The sequence below is a fragment of the Hemiscyllium ocellatum genome, chromosome 19 (assembly GCF_020745735.1).
Source record: "Hemiscyllium ocellatum isolate sHemOce1 chromosome 19, sHemOce1.pat.X.cur, whole genome shotgun sequence".
In the NCBI taxonomy this organism is placed as follows: Eukaryota; Metazoa; Chordata; class Chondrichthyes; order Orectolobiformes; family Hemiscylliidae; genus Hemiscyllium; species Hemiscyllium ocellatum.
The window spans coordinates 6,654,643-6,682,259 of NC_083419.1; the positions used below are offsets into that span (position 1 = coordinate 6,654,643).

Consider the following 27,617-nt stretch of genomic DNA (forward strand, 5'->3'; position numbering starts at 1 on the left):
CTGAACAAAAGTCACTGTCTCAGCTTTCTTTATTGAGGGGAGAAGTTTAAAACGCCATGGTTTGAAACTGACAGCTAATAATATTGGCAGCGGAGAGCAGAGGTGGCCTTTGTGAAAATTGTTATAAGGCTAGGAATGATAAAAGTTCTTCAAGTTATATATCTCGATACTCATCTGTGCAAGTACCCCTCCTTGTGTCGTCAGTGCTTACTGTTTAAAGATTTTGTTTTAAAAATTGGTAAACTCAATCAAGATTCTAAAGCTTGTCAATCATAATGCTTTGCTTCTATTCAGCAATAAAAGGTGTGTCAGCAATGAGATTTTCTTTATGTAAAAGTAAATAGTCAGGATTCAAATTAATGTTCAAATTAAAGTGCTGAAAAAAGGCAATTTTTTATAGAGTTTCCAATCTTGTTATTTGGATCTTGCAGAAAGTAAGTTTAATCTCTCACTGTTTGCTGCAGGCCCATAGCACAACGGCATTCAGTTTATCACAAATTGACAGACCATACTTTGTATTTGATTGTGCTTGATACTGACTGAAAATTTCCTTGAATCAAATGTTTAATTCCCAGCACTGATGTGTATGTGAACTGTCTGCATAAATCATGATCGGCTTGCAATCCAACTGACCTACAGTCGTCACAACTAGAGAAAAATATCTGACTGAATTAATGATAATAGAGATCTTCCATTTTTAAATACTGCATTGGAAAGTATTTTGTACACATGAGCCTTTCCCTACACTTAATAAAATCACAAGAATTTTGCCGGTGTGACATTTGTAAATTTGTGAGCTATTTTGTTTCCATGTTTTATTTAATTTTCTTTTTTCAGATTTATATTTTCCACATACAAACACTTGGGTCTCCCTAACTGTACATGTACAACATTTAATAAGCACAAAGTTGCACTTATTTCTCCCCACAGGACCCCCTGCATGGTATGGGTTGTTTCCTCAATATTGGCTTGGAACTTAAACCTATATTGTCCATTTCTTCCTTCTCACATTTCATCCTTCTCTGCTGAAGAATTCTGCCTTTCTTTTGTAGAATTTAACTTTTTGCTGCTGGGTGATTCAAAGTAGTCTTGATCATTTCACTTGTTACAAGCCAAGTAAACAGCAGGATCTTCAAATTACCCCATGACCGTGGTGGGTTAGTTTACCTCAGAAGAAAAATGAGTTTAGCAATGTTCTGGCCATGGCTATTATGGGTTCAGCATAAGGAGATGAAAGTAATGCCCTGGAAAAGCTAAACTTTTCAATAATGTAGACAAAGACACCAAGCTACCCAGTTACAAATCAGTTTCTGTAGATTGACCTGATGGCTATTTCTAAATTTCTTTGCACTGTGATCTGCTTTATTTAAAAATCATAAAATTGTCGTAGTCTAAGCTTATGGCTGTTGGATATATAGAGATGTTGACAAACTACCAGTGTTAACAGAGCATCTTGAGCAGCAGTTAGTAAATATCACTTGGGGACCTAGTCAACTAATGTTCAATCCCTTGATGTTCTCTAAGCTTGTTTGTAAATCTTCTTTGCAATTTGGAGTTTTTAACCTCCCAATAAATTATTGGGCTTCGTCCCGAGCCAAACACTTGGCCTTTATTCCTAACCAACATGAACCACAGTACGGCTGCTGGAAAATGACTGCCATCTTTCTTTGTTCAACAGCAGAGACCAGGCATATTCTCACAGAGAGGAAGGAAAATTTGGAGGGATGTTTTTCCCGGGGCCATGTTCATGACTTCCTCGTGACTTGGAGAATGGTCTGTGGCGAGGGGAGACCTGAAAAAGTGTAAGGGGAGAAAATACAAATTTACAACAAAATTTAGAAGCATTGTAGTTTTAAATTGGGCAGTAGGGATTTGTTCACTGTGGTTATTGTTTAATTTGATATTTAGATTTGCACATCTGTGTCCCCAATGATCTACCTTTTCAAGCTTCCATGGGTGGAAGACCTGCTTTTGAAGGAGGAATGGAAGTTGCCCACTGTAATTTCTGTTCTCCAAAGAATGGCTTTCTGGCACAAACTTGTTGATCCTGCCATGGCAGAATGTTTCAATACTGCTTGGGGGTGGATGATGTGGGAGGCAGTGATGGGTGGATGGGATGATTGGGTAGTGTCAAGGGAAATAGCAGGTGCTTTAATGGGTAGTCAAGCTGAAAAAGAAACAGTTGCCAGCTGTGTTTGGCGAGTTGATTTTTATCTTTGCAAGCTGAAAAACAAAATGCTAGGCAGTTTACAAGTAATACCATTGGCTATCCTTTCATCTGCAGTCTTTGTTTCTTCCTCTGCTTTCTCATTTAATTTGTGGCTTGTTTCCTCACCAGCAGCTAGATACAAAAGGTGTTTTTAATTTCCTTCCTGAATTCTGTTCTATTTATTTAGTCATCTTAATGTTCAAGTAACAGTATTTGACAAATACTTTGAAGATGAAATGGGCTCAAAAGCTTGTGTTCTCTCTGCTAAATATTAACTGCAACAGCAATAATTTACCATTTTGGAGAAGATTTGCAGCAACAATTTACATTTATATAGCTCTATTAATATGACAAAATGTCCCAAGGCACTTTAGAAATGTTATAACGTAATAATTTAACATTAAGCCATGCAATCAAGCTTCACCAAAGAGTTAGGTTTTAAGGAGTGCCTAAAGCTGGAAAGATGAAGTTTAATGAGACCGTTTCAGAGCTCAGGATTATGGCATCTTAAGACATTGCCACCAATGACAAGAAATTAAAACTGGAAACACTGGAGCCAGAAATGGCAGAGTTCAAAGGTTTTGTGTGTGCTTGGAAAGGGTAGTTACAAAGCTAGAAGAGATCACAACGCTGGTGAAGATGTAAGGCCATGAAGGAATTTGAAATACACATGGAAATTTTAAAATGTCACAAGTGTGGGTTAACTGGGCATCAGTATAGCTGAGCAAGCTTGGGAAATGGCTGAGCCAGACTTGGTGCAAATCAGTACACAGGGTCGCAGGGATTGTGGAGGGTGGAATACAAGAGGCTGCCAGGAGTGCACCAAAGTTTTCAAAGAAAGATGTAGTAAAGGAAGGATAGTGGTTTCAATAGCAAGTAAATTGAGGCAAAGCCAGACTTAGATGATTTTATGAAGTTGCAAATAAGTTGTCGTGGAGCTCGAATCGTCTCATCTTGGGGTCAAATTAACATCAAAGATTTGCAGAGCCTGGTTCAGTTTTGGATAGTTGTCAGATGGCTGGATCATGTTGGTGTTAAAAATAAAATTTATAACAGCAACTGAAAACAAAATCTTTTGTCATTCCATATGTTGTTTGAGGAAAATTACATTCAAGTAGTCTGATAATTAATAAACTGTGGAAAAACAAGAGAGATATATGATGATGGGCTTTTGCCCGAAACGTTGATTTTCCTGCTCCTTGGATGCTGCCTGACTTGCTGTGCATTTCAGCACCATTCTAGTCTTGACCCTGTTTTGGCTATTGCTGGATGAAAATCTGATTGGAAAGATTAAAACAAAAAATTCATAGCAACATGACTTTAGATTTAATTGGTTGACGAGCTTAATGTCTGTGGAGCCAAAGGGTGGTTTCCTATGGTGATGTCAAGTGTGGTGTTTTCTTTTTGAGAACAGTTTTGCAAGCAACGTGATGCAGAAAACACGTGCTTGAAGTAACAAAGCACAAATTAACTGTATTAGCTCCAGGAGGAGCTATAGGAAGAAAGGTTTGGTCGGTAATTTATGTACATAGAAAGAAAGATCGACTGCCCTTACAAAATGAGCTGAGAGAGGGTATGGTTGGGGGCGATGAGACAGGAACTGGAGGAAGGTGGAATTCGGAGTTATGCCCAGAGTGATCCTTAGAGGAAGTTTGCTCTGGTTAAAAGTGGGAGGTACAGAAGCAGAAGAGGCAACTGAATGGATAATTAAGATTTTTGTAACAAAAATATCCACGTACTCCTTCCACGTAACTGGGAAGATCAGGGTCGAAGAAACAGCGGAGAGTGGTTTAAGAAGACTGTGTCATTCTGAAGTAGTGTTATCAAAAGCTTTCCTTGATATCTTTAAACATTGGGTAGTTTTAGCAATGGAGGGCAAGATTCAATGGCACTGACAATCCAGCCAGATTTGACAATAGATCATTTAAAAGCAGATAACTGCCAAAGTTGCTCACGTTCATTAACTTAACTAGCATGATCATAGCAGATATTACATTCGCACTAGAGTCTGGTATGATTTTAACAAGAATAAGAACAAGGACATCATTGGTGACAGAAAGGGAATGATTTGCAAAACTAATAACTGCAAAAATATAATGACATTTTGGGAATATGAAAGTAGTCATACTAGACTTGAGGCAAGGCTTTTACGGGGGTGGGTCAAGTTAGAGTAAAATGGGTTTTTGGGGATGGGTTAAGAGGAATATGATAAGAGTATGTCGGTAGATTATCAGGGATGTCTTATCAAGTAAGTGTTGTTAGAATAGGAATGATAAGGCCATATAAGATATCGGGTGTGATAACTGAAGAGTTGATGGCTGGCCTAATTGAATTTTGATGCTGGTTTGAGCAGGAAGCAATGAACTGACAGAGCGCAATGGAAGGATTGCTTTTGATTATTTTACATACCACTACCACTGGTTTCTGTATCTCATCTTCCTTTGTTGGCCAAATGATCTTGGGAGCTGCAAACCATTATTCCACTGACCTGTTACGCCACCTGCTGGTGCAGAAACGCCACATCATCTGAGTAATTTCAAGGTGTTATCCCAGTATTAATGGGAGGGAGCGCCACTTACTATGCAGAAGGTCACATAAGAGCATGTGGGTACGTTTGAAAGTATCTACCAGCATGCATACAATCAGGTAAACCCAAGTGTTTATATGCAAATTTGTGTTTGGAGAACAGAACTTACAATGAGGATTAATTTCCCATTTATTTTCTGGTTGGAAAGTATGTTTCTAAGTTTAAAAACAATTTATGTAAAGCAAATATTCAAGTTGCTTACCAGGAAAATAAATCTGTCCAAATGTCTTCATTATATATAATGGTATTCCTTCACCACTTTCCCTATTCCCAACCATCATATATCATCAATCTTTTGTTCTTGCTTGCACAGCAGTAAGAGTTGGCTCTACATTGGCAACCCCACCAGGAATAGAAGTAGACAGTGAAAAGTTTGGCTGTCAGTGGTAAGTATAAATGGTCAAGAAAAATGGTGTGTAACTAGCTATTTTAACTGAGTGATTAGCAGCATGTTTAAAACCTTTGTGAGCAATACAAGTGAAAGAGTCAAAAGAATGTAACAAACAGAGACTCTTCAATCCAACTCTTCCATGCCGAGATATCCTAAATTAATCTAATCCCATTTGCTGGCATTTAGTCCATATCTCTCTCAACCCTTCCTATTCGTACACCCATCCAGCTGCCTTTTAAATGTTGTAATTGTACCAGCTTCCTCCACTTCCTCGGGCAACTCATTCCATACACGCACCACACTCAACCCAAGAGACAACTTTTTCAGGTATCATTTAAATCCCCCCCCCCTCACCTTAAACCTATGCCCTCTAGTTTTGGATTTCCCCATCCTGGGGAAAGGACCTTGTCTATTAACCCTACCAATGATTTTATAAATCTCTAAGTTCACCCCTCAGCCTCCAAAGCTCCAGGGAAAACAGCCCCAACCTATTTAGCCTCTCTGTGGCTCAAACCCTCCCACCCCGGCAACATCCTTGTAAAACTTTTCTGAACGCTTTCAAGTTTCATAACATCCTTCCGGTAGCAGCAGCTCACATTTACCTAAATTAAACTTCATCTGCCACTCTTCGGCTCATTGGCCCATCTGATCAAGATTCCTTTATACTCAGAAGTAACCTCCTTTGCTGCTCACTGCACCTACGATTTTGGTGTCATCTGCAAACTTATTAACCATGTCTCCTATATTCACATCCAAATTATTTATACAACTTACGAAAAGCAGTTGTTCCAGCACCAATCCTTGTGACACACTGCTGGTCACAGGCCTCCAGTCTGGAAAACAATCTTCCACCACTACCCTCTGTCTGTCTATACCTTCAAGCCAGTTCTGTATCCAAAAGGCTGGTTCTACCTGCATTCCATGTGATTTAACCTTGCTAACCAGTCTACTATGAGGAACCTTGAGGAACGCCTTGCTGATGTCCACAGAGATAGTGTCTATTTTTTTTTTTTTGACAGTTTTTAAACATTTCATGCATGTACTGTGCTCTTTAGGAAAGAATGAAATGTGTAGTAGAAGTTGCAATAAACTTTGAGTATTTTTAAATGTAATTTGTGTAACTGTTTTTATCATGTAGCTCTTTGGCTGAGCCATATAACATTACAAAAAAAAATTGTCTACATATTTGGTTAATTCTAAATGGTACAAAGATTAGTGGAGGGACAGGGAGGCTTCAGAAGAACAGACTAGGAGAGTGGGGAAAGGAGTGGCAGATGAAACACTCTGGGAAAGTGAAAGGTTATGCTCTTTGGGAAGAATAGATGCATAGATTATTTTCTTAATGGGGAAAGCTTCTGAAATCTGAAGGAGTCCTAATTCAAGATTCTCAGGATCATGCAGATTCAATTGGCAGTTAGTAAAGCAAATGCAATGTTAGCCTTTACTTACGTGGGCTAGAACACAAGAGCCAGCATGTATTTCTGAGGCTGGATAAGACTATGGTCAGACTGCATTTAAAATATTGAGTGGGTTTGTGCCCCATATTTAAGGAAGGATGTGCTGGCACTGGAGTGTGTCCAGTGGAGGTTTATAAGAATGATGAAGAGATGAAAGGCTTGTTACATGAGGTTGCAGACTCTGGTTCTGTACATGGAATCAAGATGGATGGGGAAGGGGATTGGAATCCCACTGAAACTTAGAGGGTATGGGAGGCTTAGATACAGTGGACATAGGGAGGTGGCACGATTGCTCAGTGGTTAGCACTGCTACCTCAGTACCAGGGATCCAGATTGAACAATTGGCTAACTATCTGTGTGGACTTATCATTCTCCCCATGTCTGTGTGGCTTTCCTCCGGTTGCTCCAGTTTCCTCCCACAGTCCAAAGATGTACAGTTTAGGTGGGTTGTACTTGCTAAATTGCCCACAGTGTCCAGGGATTAGGTGTGTTAGCCATAGGAAATGTGGGATTATAGGGATCGGGTAGGGTGATGGGTCTGGGTGGGAGGCTCATCAGAGGATCGGTGTGGACTCCAAAGTCCAAATGGCCTGCTTCCACACTGTGTAGGGATTTTATTCTATTTTACCCGACAGAGAAGATGTTTTCGATCATAGGAGAGACAAGGAGCCAAGGGCACAGCCTCCGGATGAAGGGCCAAACCTTTAGAACTAAGATGAGGAATTTCTTCAGCCAGAGAGTGATTAATCTGTGTAATTCTCTGCATAGAATGCTGTGGAGGTCAAGTCATTTGAATGTATTAAAAATAGTGTTAGGAACATTATTGATCAGATAAAGGGATCAAGAGTTAGGGGCTGAAAACAGGGCAATGAAGTTGAGAACTTTATCAGCGACAATCAAATATTGAGCAGACTTTATGGACGTAATAGCCTAATTCTACTCCTGAATCTAATGTTTCTGTCGTGTTCACAGTGGTTGACAGCATGAAAGATTTGAAATTATTCATAAAGAAACAACAGTACTGGGACTTAACTTTGATAAATTCAGGCTCTTTTAAAAATGTCATATCAAAAAGTGTGTTTGTATTTTTGTTTTCTGTAGTGCTGTACAATTTGAATAATCCCACCTAATGATATATTTGTATTACTTGAAGAACCCATAGTGTTTATAAATTGTGTGTGTACTTTTAAATTTGAAAAATGCGAACAACCACCATAAATTGGATTAAATATTTAAAGAGTTGTAAAGGACACACTTTAATTTGGGAGCAGTGACCCCAGTTTGTCACTGCTTAAAAAATGTCATGTCAAAAAGTATATTTTTTTCTGTTGTGCTGTACAATTTGAATAATCCCACTTAATGATACATTTGTATTACGTGAAAAATTCAGTGATTATAAATTGTATACTTTTACATTTTAAAAATGCATATGGCCAACATAACTTGGATTAAGTCTTTTGAGTTGTAAAGAACACAGGGAAATAGTTCCCCTATTTTAATTCTAGTTGGAATGTATAAGCTTGTTAATAATTCTGAAGTTGCCTTAATAGTGACTGACCTTTTTTAAGCAGTGACAAACTGGGGGTCACTGCTACTAAATTAAAATATGTTCTTTCCAGCTCTTTAAATATTTAATCCAATTTATGTTGGCTGTTTGCATTGTTAAAATGTAGAAGTATACACACAATTTATAATCACTAAATTCTTTACGTAGTACATATGTATCATTAAGTGGAATTATTCAAATTGTACAGCACTACAAAAATACAAATATACTTTTTGGACATGACTTTACTAATGAGTCCGAATTTATCAAAAATTAAGTCCCAGTACTGTTCCTTTATGGATAATTTCAAATCTTCCATGCCTTCAACCACTATGCACACAACAGAACCATCCTATACAGGAGCAGAATTAGGCCATTTGGTCTTCCAGATAATAAAGTTCTTAAGTGAAATACATTTTGAGACACTTGCAGCATGTACAAAAATGGTCCATTGTGTGGCTCCATTGTTGAGAGACTGTAGTTATAAGGAGAAACTTCATAGGCTGAGATGTTTTTTTTCCCCTGGAACATTGGAGGCTGAGGGGTTTATAAAATCATGAGAGGCATAGATATGGTGAATAGCCAAACTCTTTCCCCAGGGTAGGGGAATCCAAAACTAGAAGGTATAGGTTTAAGGTGAGAGGGGAAAGATTTAAAAGAGATGTGAGGGTTAACATTTTCATAGTATGTGGTGTGTATATGGAATGAGTTATCAGAGGATGTGGTAGAGGTGAGTACAGTTACATTTAAAAGATATTTGGACATGTACATGGATAGGAAAGGTTTTGAATATGGATATGGGCCGAATATAGATAAATAGGACTAATTCAGTTTAGAGAACCTGATTGGCATGGACAAGTTGAGCCAAAGGTTCTGTGACTCTATAACACAAATGATTTCATCATGTTGCACATTGGGAAAAGTGCAAAAGCCATTTGCAAGGATGATAGTAAAACTGCGACTTTATGCATCGGGAATCACTGACCTGTTTATGGCTCTTTTCCCTAGAAAAATTAGAGATGGTTAGCTGAAAGTTCTTACAAGAAATTATGAAAGTATTTTTAGGTTGACATAACAAAGATGGTTCCATTTGTTGGAATACTGAAAATTAGAGGCCATCAAGGCCAGGTAGTCTCTTTAAATCTATTAGCAATTTTAGGACAGACTTCTTTATCCCAAGTGCTGAGACTTGCTACCATGGAACTTGCTACCAGATGGAATGTTGAGATGACTTGGAACAATACATTTAGAGATGAGCTAAATAAGTATCTACAGGAAAAGGAATTGGCAAGGTATTTTGGTAGAAAGATGCAGTGAATAGAGGATTCATGTAAGGAGCAGAAATGTTGATTTGTTTCTGTGCTGTAAATTCTATGTAAATTGCTGACTTTTGATAAAAGTTCTTGGCTAACTCTTTTATAACTGATCTTGGAATGCTTTATTCTCTCATTGGCTGCTAATTATGGAATGGGATTCATTTCTCTTAATAGCATACTAAGATTTACCAGAATTAATTCTCCAAAGAAATGCCCAGATTATTGTAACTCAGATTGTGTATTTTTAACATTACAATCTATACGCCATTTTCATGCAATATTGGGATGCATAGAGATATCATACATTAGTTTTTACACTTGGAAACACAGGAGCGTAATTCTGTTTTGTCTTTGGAGATTGTGGTCCATCATTTACCTCAATACCATTTTTTACACTATCCACAAATCCCTTGATATAACTAATGACTAGAAATCTAGCAATACCTGTCTTGACTTCTGGAACTCATTGCCTGGAAGGGTAATAGAGGCAAAAATCCTCATAACGTTTAGGTATGCACTGCGATGCCAAGGCATACAAGGCTATGAGCCAAGTGCTGGAAATAGGGATCAGAGAAGTTAGATAATTTGTTTTTGATCATTGTGGATGCGATAGTCTGAGGGGGTGTTTTTTCTATGCTGTAAACCTTGGACTTTGACTCGAAATTAACTTCAGAGGGAATGTGATTTAGATCTGGGATGAGGCCACAGAACATGTGGAGTAAGCCTTCACAGTACTCTGCTGAATTCACTGTGTGTAGTGCTGAAATTTACATTTACCATGCAATCAGCTATTTGCTAATGGGTTACCTTTTATTTTTACTCTAAAGTATACAAAAAGTACCATGCAATGACCGTATCTTACAAGCGAGTCGAGCGACTTCTCAAGAACATTTGACTTAGTCGTCACTATTACGCGTAAAGTTGGTTAATTTTCATGGTATTGTTTCAAGAAACGTTTGACTGTAGTTTACTTAATTGTTGACAATAGGTTAAGATGTGTATTTGAATAAGTGCTGACTAAGTATGAATCTTCAAAAAAAAAACTGCAGATGCTGTAAATCAGAAAAAGAAACTAGAATTGCTAGGAAAAACTCAGTAGGTCTGGCAGCATTTGTAAAGAAGAAGCAAGGTCCTTCTTTAGAACTGACATTTTTAAAAAATTCATTCATGAGATTTGGGTGTCACTGGCTAGGCCGAGGGCAGGTTTTGCCATCTCTAATTGCCCAGTTAAGTTCACCACATTGTTGTGGGTTTGGAGTCACATGTAAGCCAGGCCAGGTAAGAATTCCTTCCCTAAAGGGCATGAGTGAAACAGCTGGGTTTCATGGTCATCATTAGACTCTTAATTCCAGATATTTAAATTTGAATTCAAATTTCACCATCTGCAATGGCAGGATTTGAACCCATGTCCCCAGAATATTACAAGGATCTCTGGATTAATAGTCTATCAATAGTTCTGCTAGGCCAACAACTCCCATAGTCCATATCTGCAATGCTACATAAAATCTCTTTGGCCAGAAATTATTTCAGCCAAAGAATGGTGAATCTATGGAATTCACTGCCATGGAAGGCTGGGGTGGCCAGCTCATTGAGTATTTTTAAGATGGAGTTGATTGTCTAGGGAATCAAGGGTTATGGGGAGAAAGCAGGAGAATGGAGTTGAATGACAGAACTCAATGAACTGAATGGTCTAAATTCTGCTGCTATCATCTTATAATTTTTTATAGTTTAAAAAAATCTTTTGAAGAAGTGGATCAAATATGACATACAAACTTTTAGCAGTGAATTTTGTAGCTACTGAAACTGCATTTTCTGGTTTCTTGAATGGAAGTTCAAAAATAGTTAGAAAAAATAATTGATAGGGTAGGTTTTTGCAACTTTCCCAAAGTTAAGTAGCTGAAATGAAGTGCCATTTTTTGTCATGTAATTCTGATAATATTCTGGATTCTATAATTCTATACTAATTAAATTGCAGCAAGTTGAAATAATCATCATTAGAATTTTTTTTAAGAATTCTGTTTGCTGTCACTGAATTATCACTTGATAATTCAATTTTAGAAATATCCTTTTTTGAAATTTGTGTGTTGCTTATTCAGGTTAAGCGCACATTTTGAGACATCCTTGGAAGGCTCAATTTCACGACTGGATCTCTATTCTGAATATCTTTCTGTGTGCAGTAAATTAGCTCGAGGTGGAATTCTGACATCAACAGGATTTAACAAGTGTCTGAGGTACGTTGAACTAATTGAAGAAAGGAAAAGCTATTTCTCATCAAGCACCCCCATCCTCATCACCACTGTTAACCTGTTTAAGAAAGTCTGAGTATACTTTTAGTGGGGTGGAGGCGATATGGAATGAAGTTCCTCAAACAATTCCTCAAGGGCAGCAAAATGTTTACATTTTTGGTGACATGCATACCTTAAGGATAATAACTGCATGTTTGTAAGACTTTCTGCCATGTTTCAATTGATTATCTAGCTTGGTGCATGAGAGAGCCAAATACAGCAAGGTTTTGACAGCATTAGGAAGACAATCTTTGACATTTCTAGTTTTTCCTGTGGTGCGATGTAGCCTCTGTTTCTCACGATTGAACTTATGTCTGAATCCTTGCTTGCCCCTTGCTGTAATTGTCTTAATTAGGTATTAATGCTTCCCTGTGAAAAATAAATTGGAAGAAATCTGTCACAGTATGCCAGTCAGCATAAGTTATGAATCTTAAAAGCAATTGTTACATTATTCAACATGAGTAGCTTTTAGTTAAAAACACTGAATTGGTTGCTTACAAAACTTGACACGTTTTCTTTTTGTTTTGTATGCAAGGAGTCTATTTCCAACCTGTATAGTAAAACGAATTGAAGATCCCAATAACAGCGGGCAAGCACAAATACACATAGTAGGTATCCAAAGAAGAGCTATACCACTTCCCATGCAGTCACACTACCAGCAATCACCAACTGCTCCCTCCATTATGGCAGAGATAACACAGAATCCAGCTCCCTCCGGTAAGTTGCTTATTAATAAATCTAAATGAGTTAACATTACAGATCAATTAGAAAAGTCCCACACTTGGGCATTTCTGTAGAAATTTTGAATAAATAAATAATGCCAGTGCAATTCATGGAATTGAGAGTTGGTAAATCCTCTGAATCTGATGACTGCGCCATTAGACATATCTGCAGACTCTCCAGTACAAAGAGAGTTGGTGCTTGGTTCTGATCTTCCAGAATTCCTTAGGTCCTATCGATTGGAATGTAGTACATTGAACTCTGCTATTCAAAACAAAAAGGAGGGAAGCCATGATGATACTACAGTTATAGTATTGTATACTGTTTTGGTTATCTTACCCAAGAAAGATACACTTGCCATGAGGGAAGTCACTGCAATGGGTCCTTGCATAATGGCATTATCCTTGGGGGGGGGGGTGGAGTTTGAATAGACTGTGGGGAATACAAGACATGATCTCATTAGATCATTGGATCTCATCTCTGAAGAGAAGCAGGCAAGGTGAGGACTTTGTGACAGATAGTCAGCATCCAAGGTATCATTGAACTTTTAAAGTATTGAATGTACATAAGATAATATAGATAAGGGATAAATAATCGATGTGGAGTATTGGATTTTCAGAAGACTTTTTTTAAAACCCTCAAAAGGTGAGGCAAATTTTAAAGCGCATGAGAAGGGCAATATATTGGTATAGATTGAGAATTGGTTGACAGATAGGGAACAGCGTAAATAAATGAGTCATTTTCCAATTGGCAAGCAATGACCTGGTGAGGTACTGTGAGGATCAGTGCTTGTGCTCTTGTTTTTCACAGTATGTGTACATGGTCTTGATGAGGGAGCGAAATGCAATCTTTTCAAGCTTGCTGATGACTGGGTGAGATTGAGTTGTGAGGAGGATACAAGGATGCTTCCAGGCATTTGAGACAAGTTTGAATGAGTGGGCAAACCTGGCAAAGGCAATACAACATGACTAAATGTGAAGTTATACACTTCAATATGAAAAGCAGAAAGAAGAGTAATATTTAATGGTGATACATGGCAAGTGTGGATGTATAAAAGGATCTGGGTGCCCTGGTAGATTAGTCAATGAAAGTAGTCAGGCAGGTGAAACAAGCAATTACGGAGGTAAATGATATATTGTGAGACCACACCTGTAGCATTCTGAGCAGTTTTGGTCTCCCTACCTAAGAAAGGACATACATGTAATCGAGGTACTGCAGTAAAGCTTCACTGAGTTGATGCCAGGAATGACAAGACAATTCTTTTGAGGTGAGAACTGTTTGACGAGGCCTGTAGTCACAGGAGTTCAGAAGGATTAGAGGAAATCTGACTGAAACAGTCTATCAATGTTGGACCAACTCTATATGAAGAGGCTAGGGAGACTGTGACAAGTATCTCACCTCCTGACACCCCAAAATCTATCCACCATCTACAAGGCACAAGTCAGAAGTGTGATGGAATATTTCCCACTTGCAGTTCCAACAATACTCAAGAAGCTTGATACTATCCATGACAAAGCAACTTGCTTGGTTGGCACCACGTTGACAAATATCCAATCCTTCCACCACCAGCACTAAGTATCAGAGTGTGTGCTGTCTGCGAGCTGCACTGCAGAAATTCACCAAAGGTCCTTAGACAGTAGCTTCCAAACTCAAGACCACTTCCACCTAGAAAGACAAGGGCAGCAGGTACTTGGGAAAACCACCACTTGCAAGTTCCCCTCTAAGCCACTCATCACCCTGGCTTGGAAATATATTACTGTTCCTTCACAATCGTTGGCTCAAAATCCTGGAATTCCCTCCTTACCGGCATTATGAGTCAACCCACAGCAAGTGGACTGCAGCTCACCAATCCTTTCTCCAGGGCAAATAGGGATGAGCCAGCGACGCCCAAGTCCCACAAATGAATTTAAAAAAGGATGTTTTCCTTGGTTGGAGATTCTTGAATTAGGGGATGCAGCAGCAGACACAGGGCTGGCCATTTAAGACTGAGATGAGAAAACATTTGTTTGCTCAGAGGTTAGGGAATCTCTAGAACTCTCATATCGCAGAAGTCTGGGGATATCAATTCACTGAATATGTTCAAGTAAGTTTTTTAGGTTTTAAAGGCATTAAGGCATAGGGGGATAAAACAGGAATATGACATTTGGATTCAAGATCAGTTTATATTGAAAGGTGTAGCAAACTTACAGGGTAGCATGGCCTACTCCTTCTAGTTTTTATGAATCCAGGATGGCATGTCAGCGTGCACACGTGGAATGTACATCCTACAGTGTACATGATGTCATTTACCTTAGTGCAAGTATGTGTGCATTTAGGTGGAGTGCCCTTAATTTTGACGTTTTGACATCATTCTTCTTTCTAGGCGCATTTGATATTTAGTTTTGTTACCCCTACCTTCTAGTCTTCTCAGCTTTTCTAATTCCTGTTGCCAGCTTAACTCCCTTCCAATTTGAGTTACCCCTCAAATTCCCATCTCCTTGACAAGTCAGTTTAAACCAACCCTAACAGGACCAGTAAATCTCCCTGTGAGGGTATCAGTCCTAGTCTTGTTAAAACATAACATGTGACCCAGACAAACTAATCTGGAGAAAATATGATTGGCGACATAATTTTGAGCCCTGAATTTTAGAACTTGAGGTGGAGTCACTGCTGTGCATCTGCAATATATACATATATATTTCTTATAAAGAAAGGTGGTCCCACTGCAGATTAGAAGTGTACGTGCACAGAGGGTATGAATGATTACACGGCAGACTAAGAAAATCAGTCTTGCAGTGTAAGAGGAACTGGGGCAAATTGGACCTGTACGAGCTAGGGTAGGTTATGTTTAAACAGGACTGAGACTGATGCCCTCGCAGGGAGGTTTACTGATCATGTTGGAATTGGTTTAAACTGGCTTGTCATGGGATGGGAACTTGAGGGGTAACTTGGATTAGAAGGGAGTTAAGCTGGCAACAAGATGTAGAAAAGCTGTGAGAGAGACTAGAAGACAGGACAAACAACACTAAACACAGAGTATGCCTTGAAAGAGAAAATGATGTAAAAAAGATAAAATTAAGGGCACTTTGCTTGAACGCACCCAACACTTGCAATAAGGTAAATGATTTCAAGGTACACGAGATAAATGACTATGAAATAGTTACCACTACATAATCATGGTTGCATGGTGACAAGGACTGAGAATTGAATATTCAAAGATATTCTTTGTTTAGGAAGGACAGATGAAAAGGAGGTAAAATTGTGCTGATAATGAGATGAGATCAGTACATAGTAAAGGAGGATCTCAGAATGGGTGAAAAAATGTGGAGTCTGTTTGGGTGGAACTGAGAAGCAGCAAAGACCAGCATTTGTTAGGTCACCCAAATAATAGGCTACCAAATGGTATTGGTGGTATGAGGCCTGGGATAAATCAGGAGATGAGAGAAGATTGTAGCTTAAACAAAATGGTAATCATGTGTGCCTTTAATTTTTTACATAGACTGGAGTATCTTTGAGATGGTTTTCTAGAGATCATTTTGAAGAACCACCTACAAGACTCTCTTGGATCTGGTATTATGCTATGAGAAAAATCTAATTAATCTTGTTGTAGAAGCACCTTTTTAGGATGAATATCTACAGTATGATCGAATTTTAATTTGTTTGAAAATGAGGTAGTTCAATCTGAATTAAGGGTGTTAAATTTGAAAAAGGGCAATTATGAAAGCATCAAGTACAAGTTGGCTGAGGTGGATTGGGAAAATACAGTAAAAGGTATGATTGTACACAGGCAATGGACATAGAACATAGAACAGTAAAATGCAGTACAGGTCCTTTGGCCCTCAATGTTGCACCAACTGTTGATAGTCTTTAAATAACTGTTAACTGGTTTGTAGCAACAATAAATTCTGTCAAGGTGCAAAATTTCTTGGGTCAGTCAACAATGACTGACAAAGGAAGTTAAAGAACAGTATAAGATTTAAAGAAAAGACGTCTAGAGCAGCCAAAAATAGTAATTTGAAGATTGGGAAGATTATAGAATACAGCAAAGGTGAGCCAAGAGACTGATGAGGAAAGGAAGAATTGAATACAATAGCAAAAATCCATAAGGAACTGTAAATGCTTTTACAAGTACACTAAAAGACTGAGGCAGTTGTGCTTCCCTTAAAAATATAGTCAGGACAATGTATAATGGAGAATAAAAAAATGTCAGAGAAGCTAAATAACCATTTTGTGTCTGTTTTCACTGAGAAAGATGTAGGAAATCTCCCAGAATTAGAGATACAAATGACTAAGAAGAATAATGAGTTCAAGGAAATCTGTATTGCGAAGGAAGATGTACTGGAGAAATTAATGAGGAATCAAGTTGATACATCCCCAGGTTTTGGTCGTCTACATTCCACTGTATTAAAGGATCTGGTTTTAGAAATAGTTAATGCATTGATGATGATCATCCAAAATTCCATTGATTCTAGAATGACTCTTCAGACTGGAAGCTTGCGAATGTCACCCTACTATGTAAGAAAGGAGCCAGAGAGGAGGAGAAAAGGGAACTACAGATCTGTCAGTATCCTCAGCAAGGAAAGTGCCAGAATTTCACATAATAGATGTGATAAATGGACATTTGGGTAAAAATGATGTGACTGGGCATAGCTTGGATTTGTGAATGGAAAATTATGCTTGACAACTTAGTGTATATTGAGGATGTTACTAGCAAAATTGGTAAATGGAGATGATGGATATAGCATTTGCATTTTCATAAGGCTTTTTGATCAGGTTCTCCGTGAGAGGTTAGTTAGCAAAATATAATGTGGGTGGTGGAGCAAGTGACATATTAAGGATTGGTTAGCAGACAGAGATTAGGAATAAATGGGTCTTATCGTGCCAGTCGGTCTTGACTAGTGGGGTACCGCAAAAATCAGTACTTGGGCTCCAGCTGTTGATGGTATGCATTAATTTGGATGTGGGACCAAATGTGATGCTTCCAGATTTGGAGATGATGCAAATCCAAGCAGGAATGTTTGGAAGGTAAGATATAAAATGTTTTCCACAGAATTTCGCCAGGCCTGGTCATTGTCAAGAACATTGTAGATGCGATAGAATGGAAGCAAATGCAAGGTTATCTACTTTGGTAGGAAGAAGAGATGTCCAAAATGTTTCTTAAGCGTTGGGAGGTTAGCGAGTGTAGATATGCCATAGGAAGAGGTTGTCCTCGTCAGTAAGGAACTGTTGGCTAACTTGCTGCACCTGCATGCCATTCAGAATGACGATTGAATGGTAACCCTTGCAAGAGGCTTTGAGTATAAGAATACGGAGGTGTTGCTTTTATTCTTTAGAAGCTTAGTCAGACTGCATCTGGAATACTGTTGTGTAGTTAACAAGCTTTGAGAAGATTTGTAGCTCAGGATGAGGTTCTGGATGTAGGTTTGTTCACTGAGCTGGAAGGTTTGATTTCAGACATTTCGTCACTACACTAGGTAATAACTTCAGCGAGTCTCCAAATGAAGCACTGATGGTGTAGCCTGCTTTCTATTTGTATTTGGCGTTTCTTGGGTTGGTGATGTAATTTTCTATGGTGACGTCATTTCCTGTTTTTTTTTTCTTGGGTTGTGGTAAATTGGGTCTAAATCAATGTGTTTGTTGTTAGAGTTCCAGTTGGAATGTCATGCTTCTAGGAATTCTCGTGCATGTCTCTGTATGGCTTGTCCTATGATGGATGTGTTGTCCCTGTCAAAGTGGTGTCCTTCCTCATCCTTATGTAAGGACATTAGTGAAAGTCGGTCATGTCTTTTTGTGGCTAGTTGATGTTTTTGTATCCTGGTGGCTAGTTTTCTGCCCGTTTGTCCAACGTATTGTTTGTTACAGTTCTTGCAAGGTGTTTCATTTACAAAATGAATACCATGGCATTCCAACTGGAACTCTATCAACAAACACATTGACTTGGTTCCCATTTACCACCCCCTGAAAAAAGAACAGGAAAAGACAACACCATAGAAAAGGATGTTGCCACAGGAAATTATATCACCAACCCAAAGAAACCCAAACATATAAATAGAAAGCGGGCTACACCACCACTGTTTCATTTGGAGGCTCACTGAAGATGTTACCTAGTATGGTGACGAAACATCTGAAAAAAGCCTTCCAGCTCACTGAGCAAACCTACATCCAGAACTTTTGTGTAGTTTTAGTGTCCTTGGGAAAGCTATTATTGCCATGGGGGAGTACAACAATCAGGCTTGTTTCCAGATTGGCAGGACTAACCAATGGACATAACCATGAGGAAATGAATTTGTTTTTCTTTCAATTTTCTTCTTTAGTCTGAACACTTTGAGACCAGATGGCAGCTGTCCTCTGTTGTGCCACCTGAATATCTGGGCTCCATGTGTGAATTTTAACAGGCTTTTATACTGTGTATAACATTAAACCTAAGTATGAATCTTGCCTCGCATTCATGTGTGAAATTCCAGGGGATCTTTATTGAATTATGATCAGATGTGAAACATGGCTGCATTTTTAAAAAAAAACCCTCCTATAAGCAACGCATAGTAGTAATTAGAGCACACCTGTGTAAACTTGAAGGATTTAGGGTTCCTGAGAAGTTCTGTATGCTCTTGCAGTCAAACTCGTATTAGACCCATAAGATGGATTTGCTTTCAGTAGTCAAGTTGCCTATATTTGAATGCCTTAACTGACAAAACATTGAGCCCTCTGCAGATTTCCCAGACACCATTTTATCAGTTTATTTCCCGTGTGGGCTGTTATGATAGACAAGATAGTATTAGGCAATAATATGTCTTTCAAAATAAACTAGTTGCCCAGGTTGTGATTCAGGTGAAAAATACTTCTACCAGCTGAAATGCCTGACCAGTTTTATAGGGAGTGCCAGTGCGTGGTCTCTTGAGTCATAGATTCTGCTTGTAGTTGAATATCTTCTGGAACAAATAAACCAGAACAGCCAACTTCTTTGGAACATCCAGAAGAAGTATTACAGTGCAAAATTCTGCAGACATCTTTTGTCTATCTGGTTACTAAAAACATTTTATGTCAGTCTGTTTGTGTTAAGTCTACAGACTCTTTGCAGATTGTGTTTTAAAGGAACAAGCTAATTTCTACGGTTGTCTTGCCTTGTACAGGATTCATTCTAACAAACCTTTCAAGTTTCTTTGTGACAGACATGTTGTTCTAAAGATTTAGACACTTTGTCAATACAGTGAATCCTTATGGGATTTGGATAAGGGTGCATTGGAGTGTAAGTGGAAAATAATGTGCATTTATCATTGAGTGGATCTGCATGTAAGTTTTGTCAGAAAATCCATTGATAACATAGAACTTTCTTGTTCAAGAAGAAATAATATTAATATGTTTGATTTTGCAGCTATCATAAGATGTTAAAATAGTATTTTGTGGGCATCAGGAGTTCTTTTAATATAATTGTCTAATTCATCATCTCTACACTTAGATTTTATCAATACTTTCAATTATGGTCATATTTGAGATGGCATTTATCCTCCATATATTTAGCATGTGCTTTTGCATTGATATTTAGGAACTAATTAATGTGTGGGTGGTGAATGGTGAAGTTCACATGACTTGTGACTGTAGAGAATATGCGACTTGTCTAAGTGAATTTCTATTCCATGATTGAGTGTTTGATATATACTGGGAATGAGGAAATTGTATTTATTGAACATAATGCAGTTTACTATGAATGAATAGTCATCTGTTGAAATTTTAGACAGCTACAAGGACTACAATTGTATTGTGACTCTCTTCTTTATTTCAGCACAGGCAATGGTAAGTCACTTTCAAAGGATACCTGCAGGAAATCTTTGTGCTAATCAGCCAGGATCTCAAATGATCTACACATTTCAACCAAGTATTCCAGCTCACAATGTTACCAAGTCATCACAAGATCAAACTAGCTTGGCACAACCACACCAAAATACTGCAGTGACGTTTGTACAAAGCAGAACTCCAATTACGAGTGAGACAGTCAAGTGTACAGTTGTTCAGTCTTCAACATTTAGCACTCATTCTGGAGTTACAGTTCCATATTCATTAACCGGAACCAACATACCGCCTGGAACAGTGATCCAAAATCATGCCACCACAACAACACAATCATCAGTTAAAATCACATCTTCTCAGCAAATGCTTCACCATCCACAGGTCTTTCAACAGCAACTTCCTGGTCACCAGCTCTCCATACCAGCTGTATCTTCTAATCAGGTGAATACCTCTGCAGCAACAACGGTTACTGTATTACAGCAGGCTGTTTCTCATACCCATGCATCAATTGGCAGAGTTCAAAGTACACCAGCAGCCACTGTCACTGTTTCGCAAGGACAGCTGTTATCGGGTGCAGTATTGCACTCTGTACAGACACCACGCCACCAGCCAAAAACAACCAGCCAGCAAGATGCAGTTCTTTTGGCACCGCAGCACTATTCCTCTACTTCAAGTCCAACTGTTGTATCTGGTGCTGCCGTGCAAAATTTTCAAGTCTCACCAGGTCAAGTAGTTGCAATTGCTGGTGTTCAAAGCCCTCCAACTCCTAGGATGAGTTTCCAGACTATAGCACCAAAACCAGCAGGAATACCACCACAGCAAGTTCAGTCTACTATAATACAACAGCAACCCCAGCAGAGTGTACATGTGATTGTTAGTCAGCCAGCTCAACAGGGGCAGAGCTTTGCCCCTGCCATTCATCAGATATTGTTAACAAATCCAGCTACTATTCAAGCCAGCCAAACTCTTCATCTGGCTGGAAAAGCACATGTGACCCCATCAACCTCGCCATCCTCTATACCTGTCAACAATACACAGGTACAAGTGGGCTTAGTTACTCAACCATCCACCCCTCAAATACAGGGGCCTCAAACAGTGAGTAAGATGCTATCCGTGAAGCGGCAGCAGCAGCAACAACAGCATCCTCAAAAGCAGTTCCAGGTGCAGATTCAATCCCAGCAGGCCACTACTGCAGTTAGTCAGCCTCCCTCTGGGGAGTCCAGTTTAATAAAACAATTACTTCTTCCCAAAAGAGGTCCTCCTACTCCAGGTGGTAAACTCATATTGCCTGCTCCTCAAATGCCTCTCCCTTCTAATACCAGAGCTCCTAGTCCTCAGGTGGTCTACCAAGTAACTCCTAATCAGGCAAATAATTTTGGAGTTCAACCCCAAAGTCAACAATTGGTTGTTGGCCACCAAAATGTGCAGCTTGTTCAAGGTCCCATCCATTCACAGGGATCAGTGCAGACAGTGCCCATCCCTCATATGCAGATCTTACCCGGTCAATTGATCTCTGCTAGTAACACTACTGCTCTTCTCCAGGGAACAACTGGCAACCAAGTTACTATTACTGTTGTGCCAAATACCACCTTCACTGCTGCAGCTGGGAATCATGGAAGCGGAACACAGATCATTGCACCTGCAGGAATTGCTGTCAGTGCATCACAAACAGGAGTTGGTCTCCAAGTGCAAACATCTCCACCTACGTTGACACCGCAGAGTGAACAGATAAAAAGCTCAGAATCTGGGATTTCATTCACAGGTGACAAAATTATTTGTCAGAAGGAGGAAGAAGCAAAAGATACAACAGATTTACATCTGCATGAACGTAAAATTGAAATTATGGAAAATCCTTCCTGTTCAGAGAGTGCGACTGCTACATCTAATGGTGAGTTAAAGGAAAGCAAAACGCAGGCAACAAAACTTGTAAATGGGAAAAAACATGATAATTCGCATCTACCTCCATCTAACTCAGGGAATGTTCAGTCTGAGCCCATCCACTGCACAATGGCCTCAAACGGACCTTTGACAGGAGTAAGTCAAAATGTAACTAATGGGAAACTGAATGTAGAGTATGCAGGAGTGCAGGAAATTAAGAAAGATCTTTTGAAAATGCCTATGGTTAATGGGATCTGTGATTTTGAAAAAGGAGATGGTTCACACTTGAGCAAAAGCATTCCGAATCATAGAGCTTCCAACCATGTGGAAAACGGCGATGTTGCTGCAAAGGAACAATGGTGCAAAATGGACTGTAATCAGCAAAACACTGCCAAAAGTGGTCAGTTGACCAAAGTGCACAATGGACCTGTTTCAGTAGGAAATTCTAGTGCTAACTGTACAGTCATTTCAAGCTCTGTTGACCAGCAAATTAGTGACACACACTCAGGATTATCCAATGGACCTATGACAGCTGGCATTTGTTCAGCGGTGCCCCCGCTTCAGTGCTCAACTTCAGGTGTTTCTGTGCAGTCTTTGCTTCCTCATGCTCCCCAGGGGCATTGCCCTCCAGTTCTGCACCAACCTGGGCCTGTAGCTGTACATTCAGTTCAACTATATCAGACTCCAACAACCAATGGTTCAACTGATTGTCAACTTTTAAAAAGGCCGGCTGATTGCAAAGATAATACATCAGGAATACCAAATAAAGTGGGAGTAAGGATTGTTACCATCAGTGATCCCAATAATGCTGGCTGCAGTTCAACAATGGTGGCTGTGCCAGTAGGATCTGATTCCAGTACAATAGCCAAAGTAGCAATGGATAATGTGTCACAGCAAAATCAGCATTTGCCTGTTATTTCACAGGGCATGGTTAATCAGGTAAGCAAGTTATTACACATTGTAGATCACTTCTGTTTTGCTTGCCACTTGTACTTTTAAATTGTTTGCTGTTCCATGTAAAATTTCCATTTGATACTGATACTTCACTTCAGAATCAGATGTTTTGTACAGTTTCCAGTTTGGTTGTTTTTATGCTAACATTAATTTGTCACATTTTCAGACTATTAAATAAGTGGAAAATTGTCTGCCATACAATTTAAAAGAACGTAGATAGTTAGCAATAATAAATGCTATTAAAAATTCAGGGTTTTTTTTGGTATTGTGTTAAATAACTTCAGCCTAAAAAGGTGATTATGGTGGTCAGAAAATAACATAATGACAGCCTTCCACTCCATGTTCTTGATTTCACACTGATTCCACTGATTTCTATTATTAGAACTTATTCTAATTTTTGGTCTTTTGCTGTGCCAGATTTAATTACCTTGTTTATGTTCAAAATCTGAAATGAATGCTTCTTCAAGAGTTAACAGGAGATATTTGGATCGATTTAGTGAAATTGTTGGAAAGTTATCCAAGATCTGAAGTGCCATGTGTCAATATATTTTAATCCAGAACTTTCAAAATTGTTATCGATGTAAATTATTTTGCATGTCTCCTACAGCTACTTGTTAAGTCACCTTCCTACCTCGGAGTCTTCTAAAATATTGACATCAAATCTGTGTGGTCTTTATGCTATTTTCTCAAAAAAGATTACAGTTTAATTCAAGAAACCATTGCATTTCGTTGTGTTTTGCTCCGCTACTCTGCAGCAAAGAAGTCCCAAATGTTCTGATAATAATGATTGAAGCTGTTGGCATTTGCTGTTGTCATGTCTCTGAAACTGACAGCAGTGTCTGGGGTCTGCACGTGTTCAGTTAAATTTGTTGCTACCAGTGATTATATGTTATGCCCATTGGGTGCTGTGCAAGTTCCCTCACTCTAACCTGATGGAAATCATTCAGTTGCTGAGAAGTTGCCCTTTTGTGTTCTTTGTGGTGCTGTATATGTACTTGAATGAGGTGTAACTTTTTAACAACATGCTTAACTTGTAATTTCTGCAAAACAACCTCATTTGTTTATGTTGAAACACATTCACATTCTTAAATTGTTTTAAAGTTTAGTTTATATTTCAACATCTACTTTAATTCCATGTAATATGTTCTAATAATTTTGCTTTCTATAAAATCTTAAATTGCACCAACCTTCAGTATTAAATTTACTTCCTGGTTCTCTCTCTGAAGAGAGATTACTGTGTGTTTGGTGACTTATCCAACTTGATGACAGCCTTGCTGGCTGCCTGGCGACACCCCTGACACCAGATTCCAACTAACGTCAGGAATGGGGAAACCCATGTCACCGTGATCTCTCGATTTGTTGCTTCCTGTGAAATCCAGCCTCCAATGTATATGTTATATTCTTCCATTTGTTAATTTCTAATCTGCATTAAGCTGATTTGTTATTTCAGTGCAATTAATTTTGACTGTTCTAAAGATTTACTGATTTCACAAACATAGTTTAATCGCAGCAGCTTTTAAGATATCTTTGCTGTGTCTTCTAGATATTTTTTTAAGCTCCAGAAACTAGAATGGTCCCAGGAAGTAAAAGCTTCACAGATGAGGAATGTTTGAAGACTCTGGGTCTACACTTGGAGTTTAGAAGGATGAGGGAGGATCCACTAAACATTACAGAATACTGAACGGCCTGGACAGAGTGGATGTTTCCACTGGTGGTAGAGACTAGGACCTGAGGCACAGCCTTCGAATAAAGGGAAGACCTTTTAGAATGGAGATAAGGAGAAACCTCTTCAGCCAGACTGTGGTGAATCTATGGAATTCATTGCCACAGAAGGCTGTGGAGGCCAGCCTTGTGTATATTTAAGACTGAGTAAATAGGTTCTTGACTATCAAGAGGATCAAGGGTTACAGAGAGAAAGTGAGAGAATGAGTTTGAGAAATCTATCAACCATGATTGAATGGCAGAGCAGCCTCCATGGGATGAATGGCCTAATTTCTGGTCCTATGTCTTATGGTCTAACCTAAATTACCTGAAATCACAAAATATCCCTCTCCAGCAAAATCTGGCCTTCAAACTCCATTACAGCGTTTTAATCCTGTCTTATTAAATTTTCAAGGTGCAAAAAACACTTGGTCATCTTAGATCACAATGTCTTATTCAACCTTGATTGGAACTAATGATACTTCATATCTCAGTAGTATTAATTTGCAAGTATATAAATATTTTTCAGTTATTTTACCTGAGCAGTATTTTGATTGATTTACATATGGTGAATATTCCTGCAGTCCCCATCTTTAGCAGTATCATCAGCACCATCACCAGCAACGCACCAGATCAATTCTCAATCTCTTCAACATCAAGTTCAATCATTGCACCAACACGGCGAGCTGACAAGAAAACCTGGACAGAATTTCATGTGCCTCTGGCAAGCATGCAGAAGGTGAATCTTCATTTTTTTTTGCTGATTAACCCATGGATCTGAAAAAGTTAGATGTATTGGATGTGGTTTCTCAGGCATGCCATACTCACTTCCTGTATCTTTTTTTTTTGAAACTGCTTTTGATCCACTCTTTGTTAAGTCACTCTGTTTGACACACACACTGGGGTGCCTAGTCTAGTCTGTTCATGAGGTTTTGCAGTTCTAGGTCTGAGGTGATTTGTCAGATTTTTTTTTCCCCTACTTTTTGGACAGTTTAGGAAGAAATCAGTGTCCTGGTACCACCAGTTGGGTTGCTATGCATGCTTAGCAATTTTGTTTTCACCACTTCATGTTTCCTAATATAATTCAAAGTCTTCACTAATATTTCTGTTCAGTCGATTCTGCACAAAGTCACACTTGGAAGTTTGGGTACTCCAGTAAAGTAATCTAATTGTCTTTTGCTAAAGCGTGTGTTTGAACTGCTCAATGTATAATCAAAAGAAAGCTGAACCTTGGCTGTTAACAGTAGGATCCTGTTTTGTCTGAACAGGAATTTGTACCATTTGCATATTGTGACATCTGAGGAAGGATGTTCTGGCTGTGGTGGGAGTGCAGCAAAGGTTTACCAGACTCAGATCTGGAATAGCAGGATTGACTGATCAAGAGAGAAAAGATTGGTTATGAATGTATTCACTAGAGTTGAGAGGGATGAGAGTGGGCAGGCAATCTCATAGAAACTTGGAAAATTCTAACAGGACTAGACAGGGTAAATGCAGAAAGGATGCTCAGAACTCCACCTGAATCAATATCCTGGCGGTGAAATTTGGTAATGCTACTCGGGAAGATTTAAACTAATTCATCAGGGGGGTGGGAACCTAAATTGTAGTTCCTGTGTTCAGGAAGTTGAGAGTAATGAGGTCAGAAATGTGGTTTCAAGGTCGCAAGAGTTCACTGGCATGCAGGAAGGTGGTTCGAAGTGTCTACTTCAATGCAGGAGCATCCAGAAAAAGGAAGGTGAACTTTGGTTGGTACCTGGGATTTGGATGTTGTGGGCATTTTGGAGACATGGATCCAACAGGGGCAGGAATGGCCTCTGTAGGTTCTGCATTTGAGATGTTTCATTAAGAACAGAGATGGTAAAAGAGAGGGAGGTATGGCATTGTTAGTCGAGGACAGTATTGCAGTAGCAGAAAGGACGTTTGAGGACACGTGTACTGAGGTAGTATTGGCTGAGGTTAGAAACAGGAAAGGAGAGGTCACCCTATTGGGAGTTTTGTATCGGCTTCTAAATAGTTCCAGAGATGTAAAGGAAAGGATAGCAAAGATAATTCTGGACAGGAGTGAGAGTAACAGGGTAAATGTTATGGGTGTCTTTTAACTTTTCAAATATTGACTGGAAATACTATAGTTTGAGTACTTTAGATGGGTCAGCTTTTGTCCATTGTGTGCAGGAGAGCTTCCTGACCGTGTGTCGACAAGCCAACAAGGGGGCGAGGCCACATTGGATTTGATATTAGGTAATGAATCCGGGCAGATGTTAGATTTAGAGATAGGTGAGCACTTTGGTGATAGTGACCAGAATTCGGTTATGTTTACTTTAGCGATGGAAAGGGATTGCTATGTAATGCTGGGCAAGAGTTATTGATGGGGGAAAAGCAATTATGATGCGATTAGGCAAGATTTAAGATGCATAGGATGGGGAAGGATACTGCAGAGGATGGACACAATTGAAATGTGGAGCTTATTCAAGGAACAGCTACTGTGTCCCCTTGTTAAGTATGTGCCTGTCAGGCAGGGAGGAAGTTGTCGAGTGAGGGAGCCATAGTTTATTAAAGAAGTTGAAGCTCTTGTCAAAAGGAAGAAGATGGCTTGTGTTAGGTTGAGACATCAAGGCTCAGGGCAGTTGAGAGTTACAAGGTAGCCAGGGAAGTCCTAAAGAGAGAGCTCAGAAGAGCCAGGAGGGGAGATGAGAAATCATTGGCAGATAGGATCAAGGAAAATCCTAAAGCTTTCTATAGGTATATCAAGAATAAAAGAATGACTAGAGAAAGATGAGGGCCATTCAAGGATAGTAGTGGGAAGTTGTGCGTG

At 39.1% G+C, this 27,617-nt stretch overlaps 1 protein-coding gene across 1 annotated transcript in view; it reads left to right on the plus strand.

Annotated features, from left to right (window-relative positions):
• arid2 (AT-rich interactive domain 2) overlaps positions 1-27,617 on the plus strand; it is a 142,837-nt gene that overhangs the window by 100,413 nt on the left and 14,807 nt on the right. The window contains exons 12-16 of the mRNA XM_060839629.1: positions 5,110-5,182; positions 11,603-11,737; positions 12,327-12,508; positions 20,271-23,092; positions 25,393-25,547. Coding sequence (XP_060695612.1) covers positions 5,110-5,182; positions 11,603-11,737; positions 12,327-12,508; positions 20,271-23,092; positions 25,393-25,547 — 3,367 coding nt within the window. The remainder of the gene's footprint in view (positions 1-5,109; positions 5,183-11,602; positions 11,738-12,326; positions 12,509-20,270; positions 23,093-25,392; positions 25,548-27,617) is intronic.